This window comes from Trachypithecus francoisi, unplaced genomic scaffold (assembly GCF_009764315.1).
Source record: "Trachypithecus francoisi isolate TF-2019V2 unplaced genomic scaffold, Tfra_2.0 Lachesis_group11, whole genome shotgun sequence".
In the NCBI taxonomy this organism is placed as follows: Eukaryota; Metazoa; Chordata; class Mammalia; order Primates; family Cercopithecidae; genus Trachypithecus; species Trachypithecus francoisi.
Window position 1 is genome coordinate 20,220,784 of NW_022681456.1, and position 16,055 is coordinate 20,236,838.

The window sequence follows — 16,055 nt, forward strand, 5'->3', positions numbered from 1 at the left end:
GCAGGTGGCTTTAAATTATTGTTTCCTTTAAAAAAACAGAAACAGGAAACTATAGACCACTCATTCTTGTGCTTTGAGAGAAAGATAGGGCGGGACTCCAGTCAGTGGGCCTGTCCTCGGCAAAAAGGTCTTGGTCTTCGGCTAATGATTAGGAAACAAAGGCACATTTGTGGGGTGTAACAATTAACATAGAGAATCATGATGCTCTAATGTCTACCCGTGTAGTCAGAGAACAAAAAGGGAAAGTGACTTATTCAAGATCACACAGCAGATATGGACAAGAGCCAAGCAAAAGATACCTCTTTTTTTTTTTTTTGACAGAGTCTCGCTCTTTTGCCCAGGCTGGAGTGCAGTGGCATAGTCTCGGCTCACTGCAACCTCCGCCTCCTGGGATCAAGCAATTCTCCTCCCTCAGCCTCCCGAGTAGCTGGGATTACAGGTGCCTGCCACCACGCCCAGCTAATTTTTTATATTTTTAGTAGAGACAGGGTTTCACCATGTTGGCCAGGCTGGTCTTGAACTCCTGACCTTGTGATCCACCCACTTCGGCCTCCCAAAGTGCTGGAATTACAGGCATGAGTCACTGCACCCAGCCAAAAGATACCTCTTATATGCATACTTTTGCTTTCACAGTGCTCTTTTTTAAAAAATTACTATTTTTATTTATTTGTTTTTTGAGATGGAGTTTTGCTCTCGTTGCCTAGGCTGGTGTGCCATGGCGCAATCTCAGCTCACTGCAACCTCTGCCTCCCAGGTTCAAATGATTCTCCTGCCTCAGCCTCCCGAGTAGCAAGGATTATAGGTGCCTGCCACCATGCCTAGCTAATTTTTTGTATTTTTAGTAGAGACAGGATTTCACCATATTGGCCAGGCTGGTCTTGAACTCCTGACCTCAGGTGATCCACCCGCCTGGCCTCCCAAAGTGCTGGGATTACCGGCATGAGCCACCATGCCCAGTCAAAAATTATTTTTAATTATTATGAATACATAATAGTTGTACATATTTATGGAGTACATGCAATATTTTGGACACAGGTGTATGATGTGTCACGATCACATCAGGGTAATTGGGGCGTCCATCACCTTGAATGGCTTGCTTAACCACGTCAAGCCAATGTCCCTGGCAGATCGGATTGAGCTGAGCAGGGGTCAGCCTGGCAGGTTTCAGAGCACTGAGTGTTTAATCCACTTGGCCGTAAGCCCAGCGGCGATTGGGCCTGCACTGCTTTCACCAGGAACTACCAGCCCTGTGACCTGCCCCTTTTCCTGGCCTCCCCTTTGTCATCCCTGATGGGAGACCAGACCTCAGCAACTTGGTCTTGCTTCTGACTCCTACTCAGAACAAACATCTCTAGTTGTTGGCTGAATTTCTGTGGGCGCCAGCAGGAAAGTCTGCCCCCATCTGTGCAGGGACCTTGGAGATCTGATTTCTGCCTTACCTGAACCTCACCCACTTTCAGCTCCAACGTACTGTGTTCAACCAACGCCAGTTCAAGAGCATTTTCCCCGTATGCAAGCTGTGCGAGGGAGCCCAAGTTTAGGGGCTGGCAAGTGGAGGTGGCACTTGTCAAGTCTCTACTATGTGCCAGGGACTCTCGATGGACTGTACCATTAACGTCTCTCAGCAACTCTTTGAAATATTTATGACTCCAGTTGAGGAAACTGATACTCAGTGAGGCTAAATGACTTGGCCAAATTCCCATAGCTAGAAAGTATCAGTCAGAATTTGAATGCTGGACTTAATTAAAATTTTGGCTGGTGTTCTTTTCAGGGCAGATGCTTTCCAATACACCATATAACCACCTACAGAGTGTTTTATTTCAATGGAGTCAGCCAGGGGTCGGGGGTGGGAGCAGCACAATTAGCTAGATCAGGTGTACTAATATTTATGAAAACTTTCCTCCTGTGTATTCATCTCAGTCTGTTAGGCATGTCTGCATATAAATGAAGATCAACCAATTTAAGGATGGAAATTAGGCTTCTTTCTAACTGCCAGCCATGACTGACTGGTGGTGGCTCCCTGGAACACTGGGTTGAGAGGGACTCAGAGGCTGCTTGTAGGTTCTAGAGGAAAGATGCCGTATTGATTAGTGATGTCTGCCAGGAGCACAGGGAGAATGGCAAGTGTCTCCAGCTGTTCCTGCCAGGCTTGTATGGACCTAATTAGCACCTCTCTCCACCTAGTGGCAGCTAGCTAAATTGCCACCAGGAAAAACGGATCAACTTTTTGGGTAGTGGTTTTCAAAGTCATGATGAAGGTGGAAATCACAAGGCATCAACCAGGAAATACTTTCTTTCTTTTTGTTTTCTTTTTTGAGGCGGCATCTCACTCTGTCGTCCAAGCTGGAGTGCAGTGATATGATCTCAGCTCACTGCAACCTCCACCTGCCAGGTTCAAGTGATTCTCCTGCCTCAGCCTCCCAAGTACCTGGGACTATAGGTGCCTGCCACCACACCTGGCTAATTTTTGTATTTTTAGTAGAGATGGGGTTTCACCATGTTGGCCGGACTGGTCTCGAACTCTTGACCTCAGGTGATCCACCCACCTCGGCCTCCCAAAGTGCTGGGATTATAGGCATGAGCTGCCGTTCCCAGCCAGGAAATATTTTCAACTATACACCTTGTTCTCGGGGTTTAGCAGAACCTGTGGGGGAGGTATGGGGAGAATGCATAGTTTGAAAAGAAATCTCCCAAGTGAGACTAATATGCCAGCTTCTGCTTTTGAGGGCACAACAAGGAAATGGTCTCAAGGAAAAGAGAAATATCTGTGGGATCGAATTGATAGCTCCTTCTTGAAGTAACCAACATTACTGATAAATTGCTTAAGCACTTTGGGGATGGATTATAGTGTGATTAAGAATTCAAGAGGCCAGATGTGGTGGCTCACACCTGTAATACCAGAACTTTGGGTAGCCAAGGCAGGTGGATCACCTGAGGTCAGGAGTTTGAGACCAGGCTGGCCAACCTGGCGAAACCCTGTCTGTACTAAAAATACGAAAATTATCCAGGTGTGGTGGCACGCACCTGTAATCCCAGCTACTCGGGAGGCTGAGGCAGGAGAATCGCTTGAACCCAGGAGGTGGAGGTTGCAGTGAGCCAAGATTGTACCACTGCACTCCAGTCTGGGTGACAGAGGGAGACTCAGTCAAAAAAAAAAAAAAAAAAGATTTTTTCTGGAAAGTTAGTTACTGATTCAGTTCACCTTCAGGACTATTGAGAGTCTCCAATGAGAGACTCATTGTAGGTTGGAAGGTGCTAGAATGCAAGGGAGGCATTTGATGGTCCATGCTCATCAATCAGTGTGTTAAGGACACTGGACTCTGGGAGTCCAACAATCGAACTCCTTTCCTGGCACTGCCTTTGTGAAACATTGGACATGGCATTTTCTTCTCTGGACCTTGGTTTCTTCATCTGTCTAAAAAGCGAGTTGATTGAACTAGGTTGTGCCTGAATTTTATGTTCTCTTTTAGCTTTGGCAATTTCTGATTCTGCAGCCACCTGGGACTTTTTCCAGGTCTTGTAGCAGCAGGAGGAGGATAAGGATGTTGCCTTCCTGTTTATTGGGCACCAGCAACAAGTATTCTTCTAAAAGGGTTTGGAGTCAGCCAAGTTACCTTAGGCCCACCTGCCCAAGATAAAAGCCACCAGAAAGCAAACTCCTCGTGGGCAGAGAACACATCTGTCCCCAGTGGCTGGAACATAGTAGATGCTCATTAAATACTATCAGAATAGCATATGTCCTGGTGGGGAGGAAGACTTTGCAGAAACCAGAAAGGAAAAATGCAGACCACTTGTTTTCCTGGATGTTCCTACTTTATTTTTGGCTACATCATCACAAAGAAAGATGCTGGGTGGTTGTGCATGCACTGGAGGACATGTGTGTATTCTAGGCAGGGAGGTGGTTACATTTGTCAGGAAGAGCGTGTCCCCAGACTAGGGGCACTGTGAGCTTGCTGCATGCTGATTCCAGCGCCTACACCAGCATCAGGCTTGGGCGACACAGCCAGCATGCTGTCTCCTAAGGGGAAACAGGGGAAGGGAGGTGGGCTGAGAGTAGGTGCCACCAGGGACTAATGGGGAAAGATAGGGTCAAAAGGAAAGGTGGTGGCCAGGAAGCTGCTGGCCACTTTGGGGAAGGTAAAGAGCTCGATGTTTAGAAAATGGTTATTCAAGGCAATAAATGAGTCCTCCCATGAATTGTGTAGGGAGCTGAGGGTGGAGGGTGTTGAAAAGTTAAGAGAAGTGATTTGGGGGAAAGTGAGAGTTTCAGTGTCTGTCTGATGCTTCTGTAGAGAATGTCAGGGGTCTGGGATGACTGGGGGTGCTTTTCATGAGGGAAAACCTCATTGAAATTGGGAAAATCAAACCTTTCTCTCAGGGCACCGAAGATTGCCTGACCTCAACCTCAAGTGTGTAATGTTTGCCCACATTGCGTTTTCCTCCTTTTTAAAATATTGTTTTTTATAGGAAGAAAGTGAAAGATTGATGATGAGCCCAAAGCCTTTGGCATCAGGACTGTCACTCTCCATTGTTCCATAACCATGATGTTATTTGATTCTCCCAGGAAGCTTAGTAAAGAGAGTGAGGGAGACAGAGAGACAGACAGAGACAGAGAGACTCGGGGGGGAGGTTCTGAGTGAGAGACGGGATGCAAGAGAGTCAATGAAACAGAGTCAAAGGGCACTGGGGAGGAGGGTAGCCTGTTCATTTACCTAAGAGCAGAGAAAGGCTGGAGGCTTTGGATGAGGCTCCCTCAGACCCATAGCCCTGGTCTTCTAAATGCCTTCTGTGCCCACCCAGGGAGCCCATGGAGAGCCCTTCTATGGGGCATCTACACAGCTCGAGGGATGCTGCCATGCACCCAGGGCAGTGCCAGCCACTGGCCCAAGCCCTGGGAATGTCTGGCTCTGCCAACAGGAGAAGTGGGTCACTTAAGAAGTGTGGGCCCAAGTGAAATCTCAGATTTGGGCCAGTTTCTCAGTTTCCTGGTCAGGCTGGTGAGAGGAAGGAGGTGAGGCTGGGTTAACATACACTTTTTCGCTGCTGTTTTTGCGGTGTTACTGCTTTAGAGAGAGAGAAAGGCAAAGGGGAGAAAGGCAGGGAGAGAAAGGAGAAGGGAGAGGCTGAGAAAGAGAGAATCTACTATGATGAAAGGGAAAGAAGAGGGAGGAGGAGAAAAGGCAACAGAGGAAGGGTTTTTTGTTGTCGTTTGTTTTTGTTTTGCTAGGAAGCACACAGGTGACATTCGGAAAGAGGAGAGCGTCCAAGCCCCTTGGTGAATTCTGTGCATTTGCGTCTTGGTGCACTTGGAGCAGGGAGGGTGTGTTCCCGAACACAGCAGTCTGTTTTCCTGGCAATCAGGGTGTGCATCTCAGGGGGCAGTGGGAGCCTGGAGCCTCTATTTCTGCCCCAGTGCTTGTCCTCACAGCATTGTCCGGGTCTGCTGACAACTGAGAGTATACGGAGACATGACACAGGGAATGAAAGGGAGGGTGTGTGTGTGTGTGTGTGCGTGTATGTGTATGTGTGTGTTCAAGGCTAGGAGGGTCTAAAAACAGTTCTAAATGATGAAGAACCTTTGTAATTTACCCAAACTGAGAGGTTATTAAATGATCAACCTCTTTGTAAACATCTCCCCAACCCCATCCCCATTGCTCCATCCCAGGGACCAGAGAAGGGCTATATTCAGAGCCCACATCCCAGCATCAGGGAGGAGGGAGTCTTTGGCAGCAGTGCCCAACATGACGGGGGCTCAAAGGCAGGCTCAGGGAGATCAGCAGGGTATGGGGGGAGGTAGGCATAGAGAAGAGAGATCAGGGTGCAGTGGGCAGCTGAGGCAGGCTGGGGGGGACCCGGGACATGGAGTTGGGGACCTGGGCACTAGCCTAATCACTTGACACGTGGTTCTCATTCTGTAGCTGGTGCCAGCGCTCTATCTTCTTGTCTTTATTTTTCAGACACTCGTACCAGTGTTTTAAGCGCTCTCCCTTAGCAGAGATCCCCAGCTGGCAGCCTCCTGGAGGATAAATGGGAAGATAGGAGCAGGTGGTCAGAATAGAGGTCATTCTAGACCCAAATGTGTAGTTGGGGGAAAAAACTGCACCAAGCAGTGACCCCCAGCAACTTGGGATCCATACTCTATGGAGAGCTGTTGTTGTTGTTATTATTACTACTGGCCTTCTCTGCCTCAAGAACCTGCAATGGCTCCCTACTGTTCCACCAAGTCATAATTTCACTGTCTATTTTTAAAGACTTTTTACAAATCACCCTTCTACTCACTGAAACTTATCTCCCACTGCATCTGGGAACTCATTGTCTATTTCCAAAGAGTTTCATCATCCTGCTCAATCCTGTCTTTACCCCTTAGCTGAGGCTCTGTCCCTTGCCTGGAGTCCCCACCCCCCTGCTTCATCTTTAATTGATTTTCTTCCTCATGATTCAGAAAGGAACTAAAAAATTAAAAATTTTACCCTGGACATGCAAATAAATTAAGAATTCTTTTGCAGCCTCCTTTCTGCAGAGAATGCACATCTCTCCTATGATTTAATTACCCCACTGGATGTGATTTGTTCAACAAATAATCAAGTTTTGTAGCCCTTTCATGTAAAGATATCCCCAACTTGGACCAAAGTCAGGACCATGGGTCTCAAATTAGCATTTGAACAATGTGGTTGCCAAAAGAAAAGCAGTGACCTCAACTCTCTGTAGCCCTGGATAAGGCTCTCCTGTTCTTGGGAGGACAGAAGAGGGCGTTTTCTCTGGAGTTAGGAACACTCACCGATGTAATCATTGGACTTGCCGATGTCATAGTCCCAGACCGAGATGTCCAGTGACTTCTTTGCCAGGTCACTGTGTTTGATGTCATAGAAAAACTCCTGGATGCAACAGAGGAAGACATGTGAGTAAGAGCCCTCTGAACCCACAGCATTGGGAGGTAAGAGGCGGGGTCCTGGAGTCATGGGCCAAGGAGAGGAGCTTGAGCTGGCATTCTGGGAGCAGGGAGGTCTTCCTGCTCCGATCCTCTGCCCAGGTCCAGTGATTCCCTTCCAACAAACACTCTATGTCACAAAGCACCGTCATCCTCTTTTCAGTGAATTCTCTGCTGGACATTGGGAAGGCTGGTGAGGTTTTTCTAATAGAGCTCAAGTTTCCTTGTAGGTAAATGGCCATGAACTCAGTCCTTCTCCTCTCGTAGCTTCTGAAGGGGCATCCCCTTTTTTATTGCTTAGGGATTAAAAGTAGTTGAAGTGGCCAGGCACAGTGGCTCACACCTATAATCCCAGCACTTTGGGAGGCCGAGGTGGCGGATCATTTGAGGTCAGGAGTTCGAGACCAGCCTGACCAACATGGTGAAACCTCATCTCTACTAAAAATATGAAAATTAGCCAGACATGATGGTGGACACTTGTAATTGCAGCTATTTGGGAAGCTGAGGCAGGAGAATCACTTGAACCAGGGAGGTGGAGGTTGCAGTGAGCCGAGATCATGCCACTGCACTCCAGCCTGGGCCACGGAGCAAGACTCTGTCTCAAAAATAAATAAATAAATAAACAAATAAATAAATAAATAAAGTTGAAGTGGACTGAGTATATATGTTCCCAGACAATCTGATTTTTTAAAAATATCTTTTCTGCCGGCTGGGCACGGTGGCTCATGCCTGTAATCCCAGCACTTTGGAAGGCCAAGACGGGCGGATCACAAGGTCAGATTGAGACCATCCTTGCTAACATAGTGAAACCCCGTCTCTACCAAAAATACAAAAAATTAGCCGGGCGTGGTGGCGGGCGCCTGTAGTCCCAGCTACTCAGGAGGCTGAGGCAGGAGAATGGTGTGAACCCAGGAGGCGGAGCTTGCAGTGAGCAGAGATTGCGCCACTGCACTCCAGCCTGGGCGACGAACAAGACTCCATCACACACACACACACACAAAATAGCTTTTCTGCCTAATTACAAAATTCATTTATGTTCATTGCTAAAACAAAGAAGAACCTCCCCCCACCAATTCCCTGTAACCCAACTACCCAAGAATAACCACTGTCAACATTCCCCCACGTGTGTTCACAGTAATGTATAAATTTTTTGTGAATTAAGTAATGCTGAACATACAGTATTGTCACTTCCTTTTTCATTTACAACTTTGGGCAAAAACCAACTTAGCATGTTCTCAAATACTTTTCAAATATTTTTCTACATCATTGTTTTAAATGGCTCCATTTAATGGCTATGTGGCTATGTGGCTATGTGGCTGTGTGGCTGTGTAGTTGTGTGGCTGTGTGGCTCTGTGGCTCTGTGACTATGTGGTTCTGTGGCTGTGTGACTGTGTTTTACAAAGCTCAAACTTATGGCTGTGTGGCTGTGTGGCCATGTGGCCATAACCTAAGCCCTAACAGTTGGGTATTTAAGTTATTTCCAATTTTTCACTATCATCAAAAATACCATAAAAGTCACCCTTGTAGCAGCTGGGTGTGGTGGCTCATGTGTATAATCCCAGCACTTTGGGAGGCCAAGATCTCTTGAGGCCAGGAGTTTGAGACCAGCCTGGCAAACATAGTGAAATCCAGTCTTTACTAAAAATGCAAAAAATTAGCCAGGTGTGTGGTGCACACTTGTAATCCCAGCTACTTGGGAGTCTGAGGCAGGAGAATTGTTTGAGCCCAGAAGGTGGAGGTTGCAGTGAGCTGAGATCACACCACTGCACTCCAGCCTGGGTGACGGAGCGAGATCCTGTCTCAAAAAAAAAAAAAAAAATCACCCTTGTAGCTATATCATCACATAGGTTTTTAAAAAAAGTAACCCTTGTGGCTAAATCATTATGTATGTCTATGACGATTTACTTAGAATAGATTCTGAGAAGTGAATGTTTGAGTTTGTAACATTTGAAGATGGAGAATAGTGGCTATACTGTGATACCATTTGTGTACAATAAGAAAGCTGGTTACACATATACTTGCTTTGTATATGTATATACATTTCAGAAATTGATAATATATTTGTTTCATAAGAAATGAAGTAGGTGCCAACAAGGCTGGGGTAGGAGGGGGACTTTAATTGGATACCCCTTTGTGCTTTCTGAATTTTGAAATATATGACTGCACTACCTATTCTCCAAATAAGTGGAATTTAACTTTTAACATCTGACAGTTTTGAAAGTGTTTTAGCAAACTTTCCTTCAGAGGTTTGCTTTATCTCCAGTAGTGTGTGGCTTTTCCCACATGCTCACCAACGCTGAGGACCAACACTGAAAAATATTTTTGCATCAGTTTGTTATGCGATATGGTGTCTGGTCTTGATTCACGGCTAATGAGTTTATTCAGATTTCATGTTTTGTGACTTACTCAGATTCCAAGAGAGTGTAGGGCAGGACAGCTACAAATGGCCCCTTACTCAAAATCCATGATATGAGTTAGGAAATCAGGGGTTCAGCTGAAAGAGGGGCCTAGAGAGGAAGGGCTGAGCTGACTGCTCAGTGATTATTCTGAACTCTGTTTACACAGCACATTCCCCATGTGGGTGCATATGGGCATATGTTTTTCTTTTTCTTTTTTTTTTAAAGCAAACAATACTAAACCTACTGTGCTGTAACTTCCCTTTCCCACTTTGCAATATGTGATTAAAATCAATATTAGCCAGCTCTGCTCCAACACCAGATCTCAGGAGCAGGGCAGAGAAAGGAGATTCAGCGGGTAGAACAGCACCCAGGGCTGCTCCAGGCAGGCATGGAGCATGAACATGGACTCATTCCTGCCCTGGGCATGGAGCCAGGCTCAGGGATGTGACTCTGGGCTCAGAGCTGGTGTCTCATGGCACTTTGAGACACTTGTCATGGCACTTCTTTGTCTTTATTGAGGTCTAGATCAGAACCATACATGTGGTTTAGATTAGAACTCATTTACTCTTCCACTCTTTCCTCCATTCAACCCTTCATTAATTTCACAGATATTTCTGGACCCCTAGTGTCTGACAGGCTTGTCCACAGAAAAGTTAAATCCAGATTTCACTGGATTTGGAAACTAGAGGGATGTACAGTGTCTGGAAACATAGAGGAAGCACATCTACAGGAGGTAATTCTCATGCTGAGTCCTGAAGGATGAGTAGGAGTTTTCCAGAGAGGAAGAGAGGGAGAGGACAGTCCAGGAAAAGGGAGCAGCAGGTGTGAAGAGACCTGCATGGAGGTGAGTGTCACTTGAGGAGGGGTTGTATAGATAAGGCAGGGATGGAGGTGAGTTTGAAAGGGCTTGATTGTCATGCTAAGAAATTCGAGAGCCATTGTGGAGTTATTGAAGCAAGGGGGTGACAAATTCAGATTTGTGTTTTACAAAGCTCAAACTTATGTGGTGGAGGTGCCAAGCACACAGAAATGAGTCAGGAGTCTACTGCAACCGTCCAGGCCTGAAATGTCAGGGTCTGAGGCAAGACAGTAGCAGTGAGAAGGGAGAGGAAGGAGCATATTCAATGGGTGTCCAAGCAGTGGTTTCAATAGGACTTGATGCACTGGACAGACACGAGGAGTGAAGGACAGGGCATTGTCAACGGGGTGGATGGTAAAGAGCATCACTGTACTGATTTACTCCCCCGAATTTCAGTATTAGAGACTACTTGAATTGGTGAAGATGTTGGAGACGAGTTAGTTCAATCTCTTCCCAAACACTGCTTTCTTCCTATGACATTCCTAATCTGTGGGCTTTTATCTCAGGCTTGATTTCTTCCAGTGACAAGGAACTCATTTCTGCTTCTTTAGATAATTCAATCTGATCTATCACAGAAAGTGTTTTTTTTCTATGTGACTTACAACCTTCTAGTAGGAATTTGTGCCTCTCTAACACACAGCAAGTATCCCAGAGCATGATAAAGAATGGGGCAGCCTTACCTCATTGAATTCGGGATTCAAGGTTTTCTTTTTAATTTGAGTCTTGTGTTTGGCCTTCTTTCCCATGTCTGGTTTCAGCCAGCTGGGAGGAGACACAAATGCTATTATGGATGACGTTTAATGAATAACAACAGCCTCTTGACCCCAAAGGCCCCTTCTTTATCAGGATGAATTGATGAATAAATCGGAAAGGGATCAACACTGATATGACCAATGTGCATTAGAGCATCTGCTTGGTACCTGGCACTTGACTGAGCACCTTAGGCATATTTAATCCCCACATGACCCTAGGTGGTAGAACTATAACCACTCAGTTTACAGACACAGAAAATGAGATCCAGAGAGGCTGAAGTGTGCCCTAGCTCACACAGCTGGGATTGAATCCAGATGTTACATCTAGAGTCTGTGTTCTTAGCATGCTCACTTTCTCCCCATAAATCAAACTGATGGTCATGCTGGTGGTGCCTGGCATTTTACCATCTATCCCACCTTTGGCTGCCCCCAATTCCTAGAGAGATGCTGGGTGTGTGCACAGAAAGGGGAAGATGCAAATCTAATTATTGTCACTCCACTTTCAAAACTATGTACTGGATTCCTTTTAAACTCAGGGTAGAGTTCAAAATCCTTCATGTGGCCTTAAGACCCTGCATGTTGGGTTTCTGCTCCATCCCAGCCTAACCTTACGTCATCTTCCTCACCCCACTCCTTCTCCTTTCCACCCAAGGGCCTTTGAGCAAACTGTTTCTTCTGCCTACAGGGCTCTTTTCCAGTGAGGCCCAATGTCTAGCACATAGTAGGTACTCAATCAATATATTCTGGGTAAGGCTGGGTATGATGGCTCGTGCCTGTAATCTCTGCACTTTAGGAGGCCAAAGTGGGAAAATCACTTGAGCCCAGGAGTTCCAGACCAGCCTGGGCAACATAGCGAGAGCCTGTCTCTATAAAAAATAACAAAAATTATCTGGGCACAGTGCTGTATGCTTGCAGTCCCAGGTACTCAGGAGGCTGAGATGGAAGGATCTCTTGAGCCCCAGAGTTTGAGGCTGCAGTGAGCTATGATCACACCACTGTACTACAGCCTGGGTGATAGAGTGAGACCCTGTCTCTTAAAAAAAAGAGAGAGAAGGCTGGGTGCGGTGGCTCCTGTAATCCCAGCACTTTGGGAGGCCGTAATCCCAGCACTTTGGGAGGCCGAGGTGGACGGATCACAAGGTCAGGAGATCGAGACCACGGTGAAACCCCGTCTCTACTAAAAATACAAAAAATTAGCCGGGCGCGGTGGCGGGCGCCTGTAGTCCCAGCTACTCAGGAGACTGAGGCAGGAGAATGGCGTGAACCTGGGAGGCGGAGCTTGCAGTAAGCCAAGATCTCGCCACTGCACTCCAGCCTGGGCGACAGAGCGAGAATCCGTCTCAAAAAAAAAAAAAAGAGAGAGAGAGAAAAAAAAAAACACAAACCAAACCAAACCAAATATTTCCTGGGTGAGTAAACACAATGGGCTAAACACTCCTAAGGGCAAAGACATTTGGATTCTGATTCAGGTTGTCACCAGATGAGCAACTTTAAACGTGAGCATAATTTTACTGTTCCTGTGTTTCTTGATCTGTAAAGAGGGCAAACATCTCATTCTCATCTACAGAAGTGGTTTTGAGGATTTTTTTTTTTTTTTTTTTTGAGATGGAGTCTCGCTCTGTCGCCCAGGCTGGAGTGCAGTGGCGTGATCTTGGCTCACTGCAAGCTCCATCTCCCGGGTTCACTCTATTCTCCTGCCTCAGCCTCCCAAGTAGCTGGGACTACAGGTGCCCACCACCACACCTGGCTAATTTTTTGTATTTTTAGTAGAGACGGGGTTTCACCATGTTAGCCAGGATGGTCTCGATCTCCTGACCTCGTGATCCGCCCACCTCGGCCTCCCAAAGGGCTGAGATTACAGGCGTGAGCCACCGCGCCCAACCGAGGATAATTTTTAAGAAGAGATAAAAATGAGAAATTAAAAGTTACCAAAGAGCTAAGCAAAAATAATGGGAAGTTCTGGCTTTTAAAAAATCTTTATTAGACCAGAAACTACTTAGTGGTCTCCCATTTCTTCTCCCATAACTGCACCCAGCAGGTCAGCTGCTTCACTGGTGACCATGGCAATTCTACTTCTTCTGGAGGGATTGGGTGGGTGGGGGAGGGGTGGTAGAGAGAATTATTTAAGAAAACCGATCTGCACATGGCTGACTACTAATGGAGTGCTGGACAGCACCCCTCGAGCACATTTCCTCTCTTGGGTCATATGAGGAAATAAAATCAAATTACTCTTAGAAACCAAACTTGTCCCTGATATGCGCATTCTTTGTTAACTAGACCTTCATTCAAAGGAAATCTGAAAGACCGCCCACATGAATCTGTTCTTTGACCATGGACTAGAGGGAAGTATTGCTTTCTGCTATCAGAGGCAATGGAGGTGGGGGAGTGTGTCCCAACTGGAGAGAATATTAGTAAATACTCTTTGCCATGAGTAAGGACAGTGATGGTGGTTATTTATAACCACAATGGCAGGTATTTATTGAGCATTTACTGTGTACCAGACCCCTTGAAAATCTACCTCTCAGCTTGCATTCTCCAATTGCAGGGGGTAAAATTGACGAACAAGCTACTGGGCTCTGCATTCATGATGTTCTTGCTGAAGCCACACTTCCCACAAGCTGTTCTTAGCCAATAGCTGACCCTGGCAGGGACATTAGGCAGTCCCATTTCTGGGAAATGCAGGACTCCTCTGATGGGTGACTGTGCTCAAGGATTCTACATCACCTTGGATGAAACAGTGCAGCTTCCTTGGAGCTGCACTGTAGCCTAAGATCGTTTCTACCCACACTTCCTTCCTTCTCTGCTCCACAGGGATCACACCTGCAGCAAGATCTGTGGTCTCTATGGCTCCCCTCTGGATTCCTCCTTATCTCCTCTACAGGCATTTCCCCAACAAATCTCTTGCACACCTTATCTTCCCTTGGTGTTTCCTTCTTGGAGGACCTGAACTAATACACAGTATTACTCTCTCCATTTTGCAGATGAGGACATTGAAGCCTAGAGATGTTAAGTCATGAGCCCCAGGTCACATGGGTAGAGCATACTGGAGACTCCATGCTCCATGCAGATCCACATCCACAGAAACATACGTGTTGCTGCCCCAAGGCCAGCAGAATTCTACTGAGGTGCTAAACATTTCTATACCAGGCTCAATTCTGGTTGCTTCCTTTGTGCTATCTCATTTGCATCCTAAGCCCACTCTTGGAGATAAGTGGAACTCTTGTCTCTGTTTTACCAATGAAGAAACTGAGTGATAAGCTAAGTAACTTGCTTAGAGTCCACAGCCAGCAACCGGCAGAGATGAGAGTCGGGCCTGATGTCGGACACAGCGGTGGCTCTGAGATTGCACTTGGCAGACCTCCAGCTACAGGAAGCGTAACTGACCAAGGCCCTGGGTGCAGTCCTTGGAAGTCCATGACGTATTTGTGCCAAGGCCATGCTCCCAGTCAATCCTAGCCTGGCAGAGATGCTAAAGTTAGCCCACTCCTACGGGACACAGGACATGTCTGATGGCCAGTTTGGCTTGAGGACTCCCTGGTGGCCTTACTGAACTTGTATCTGGAATGCTTCTCTCCAACTTCCCTACCTATTCCCCTCATCAGATCAGACTTGCATTGTAGTCTAACATCTCTCCCTTTCTCCCCTGACTCCCCTCAGACTTCCTGGAATGAGCATTTCCCCTGATAAGCCCCTTGTCTGCTTAATCCTATTTTGGCATCTTCTTCTCAGAGGATCTGGACTAACACAGATAACAGAGTCTTTTTATTCTCCATTATTGAGATTACTGGAATAGACCCCAGATCGAAGGCTTTTTTTTTTTTTTTCTGAGCATTTCCAGAATGAAACTGGAAAACTCCAGATGGCCTCTTTGGTGGTGGAGGTCTGAGTGGTGCGAGGGGTGTGAGGCCAACTCCTGGGAGCTACAAATGGGGCTACGACAGCTAATCGGCATCATTGTAGAGCCATCAGCAGGCCCTCGAGAGGACAGAGTCACAAAACTTTGCATGTGGCCAAGTGACACACCAGTTTGACTGCCTGAGACTCCAGACCCACACTCTTGCCAGTTCTAGGCATTTGTTTCACTGTGACCTTGGGCAGGTTCCTTGCCCTCTCTGGGTCTCAATATACAACGATCCTGGGGAAACTCTCTGGTTCTCCTCTTCCAAGGATCCAGGACTCCTTCGGGGCCCACCCGTAGCCCCAAGGCATTGACTTACAGCTTGACAAATGGGTCTGAGTAGCCATTAGCGTCCATGGCAGCCAGGTGCACACAGCGTATGATACCCACAATGAGGCCTCCCTGCTGGGTGCTGTACATGAGAGAGACCAGGATCTTGCCACGCTCCTCGATGTCACCAACACGCTCCACCTGCTGCATTGGGGGAAAAGGCAGTGTGGGCCTTGGAGGGGAGGGGGCCAGGCAATGTGAATGGCGTGCATTAGGGAAGAACCTATGAAGGGCAGGTGGAGCTCGACCAGCTCTAGGGAGCCAGCACCAAGGACAGCAGATGGCCAAGCCTCCAAGGAGGAGCCAAAGGTGAAAGTCGGGGACCAGTCTCAGGCACATGGGGACCAACGGCTTCACTTTGACTTAGACATGGATGAACTCTGACTGTGAGCACAGATTAAACTTGCTCCTGGTCACTGATTGGGTTTGGCTCTAACCCAGGACTGACCCTTGACCCTGGCCCCAGACAGATTCTTGCCTCTGATCTCAGACTCCATTAACGCAACCAGTCTTCTCAAAGGGCAGTCCCTGGAGTCATATGAGGGACCCAGGCAGACAGTATGAAGGCTTAGTTTGGTTTCTACCAGGCACACAGCTCAAAGAATGCACCCACTCCAAGAAAGGAGTGGGCCATTGCTCTAGTCAGTAGAATTGTCTACAGAGCATCTGACAACAAGGCCAAAAACCTGGTGGGCATTCTAGGTATGAGAGAAAGGGGCTGCCCCCTCCTCAGAGGCTTAGGTGTGGAGAGAATGTCCCTTGTCTCATGCTCAAACAACTTGGGCAAAGGGTCGCTCTCAAAGCAAATCAACTCCAGGGTGGTTGCAAGAGAATGGGTGAGGAAGGGGCCAGGGAGGGAGAGAAGAGGAAGGTGCTAGCCCAGCCCAGC

General features: G+C 47.1%; 1 protein-coding gene across 2 annotated transcripts in view; it reads right to left on the reverse strand.

The window, feature by feature from the left end:
* Window positions 1–3,791: 3,791 nt before the first annotated feature.
* RPH3A (rabphilin 3A) overlaps window positions 3,792–16,055 on the reverse strand; it is a 119,054-nt gene continuing 106,790 nt past the window's right edge. For both annotated transcript variants that reach the window (XM_033220521.1, XM_033220520.1), the window contains exons 19-22: window positions 15,156–15,310; window positions 10,867–10,948; window positions 6,779–6,875; window positions 3,792–6,016 (exon numbers count right to left, since the gene is read on the reverse strand). In XM_033220521.1, coding sequence (XP_033076412.1) covers window positions 5,886–6,016; window positions 6,779–6,875; window positions 10,867–10,948; window positions 15,156–15,310 — 465 coding nt within the window. In that variant the 3' untranslated portion in view covers window positions 3,792–5,885. The remainder of the gene's footprint in view (window positions 6,017–6,778; window positions 6,876–10,866; window positions 10,949–15,155; window positions 15,311–16,055) is intronic.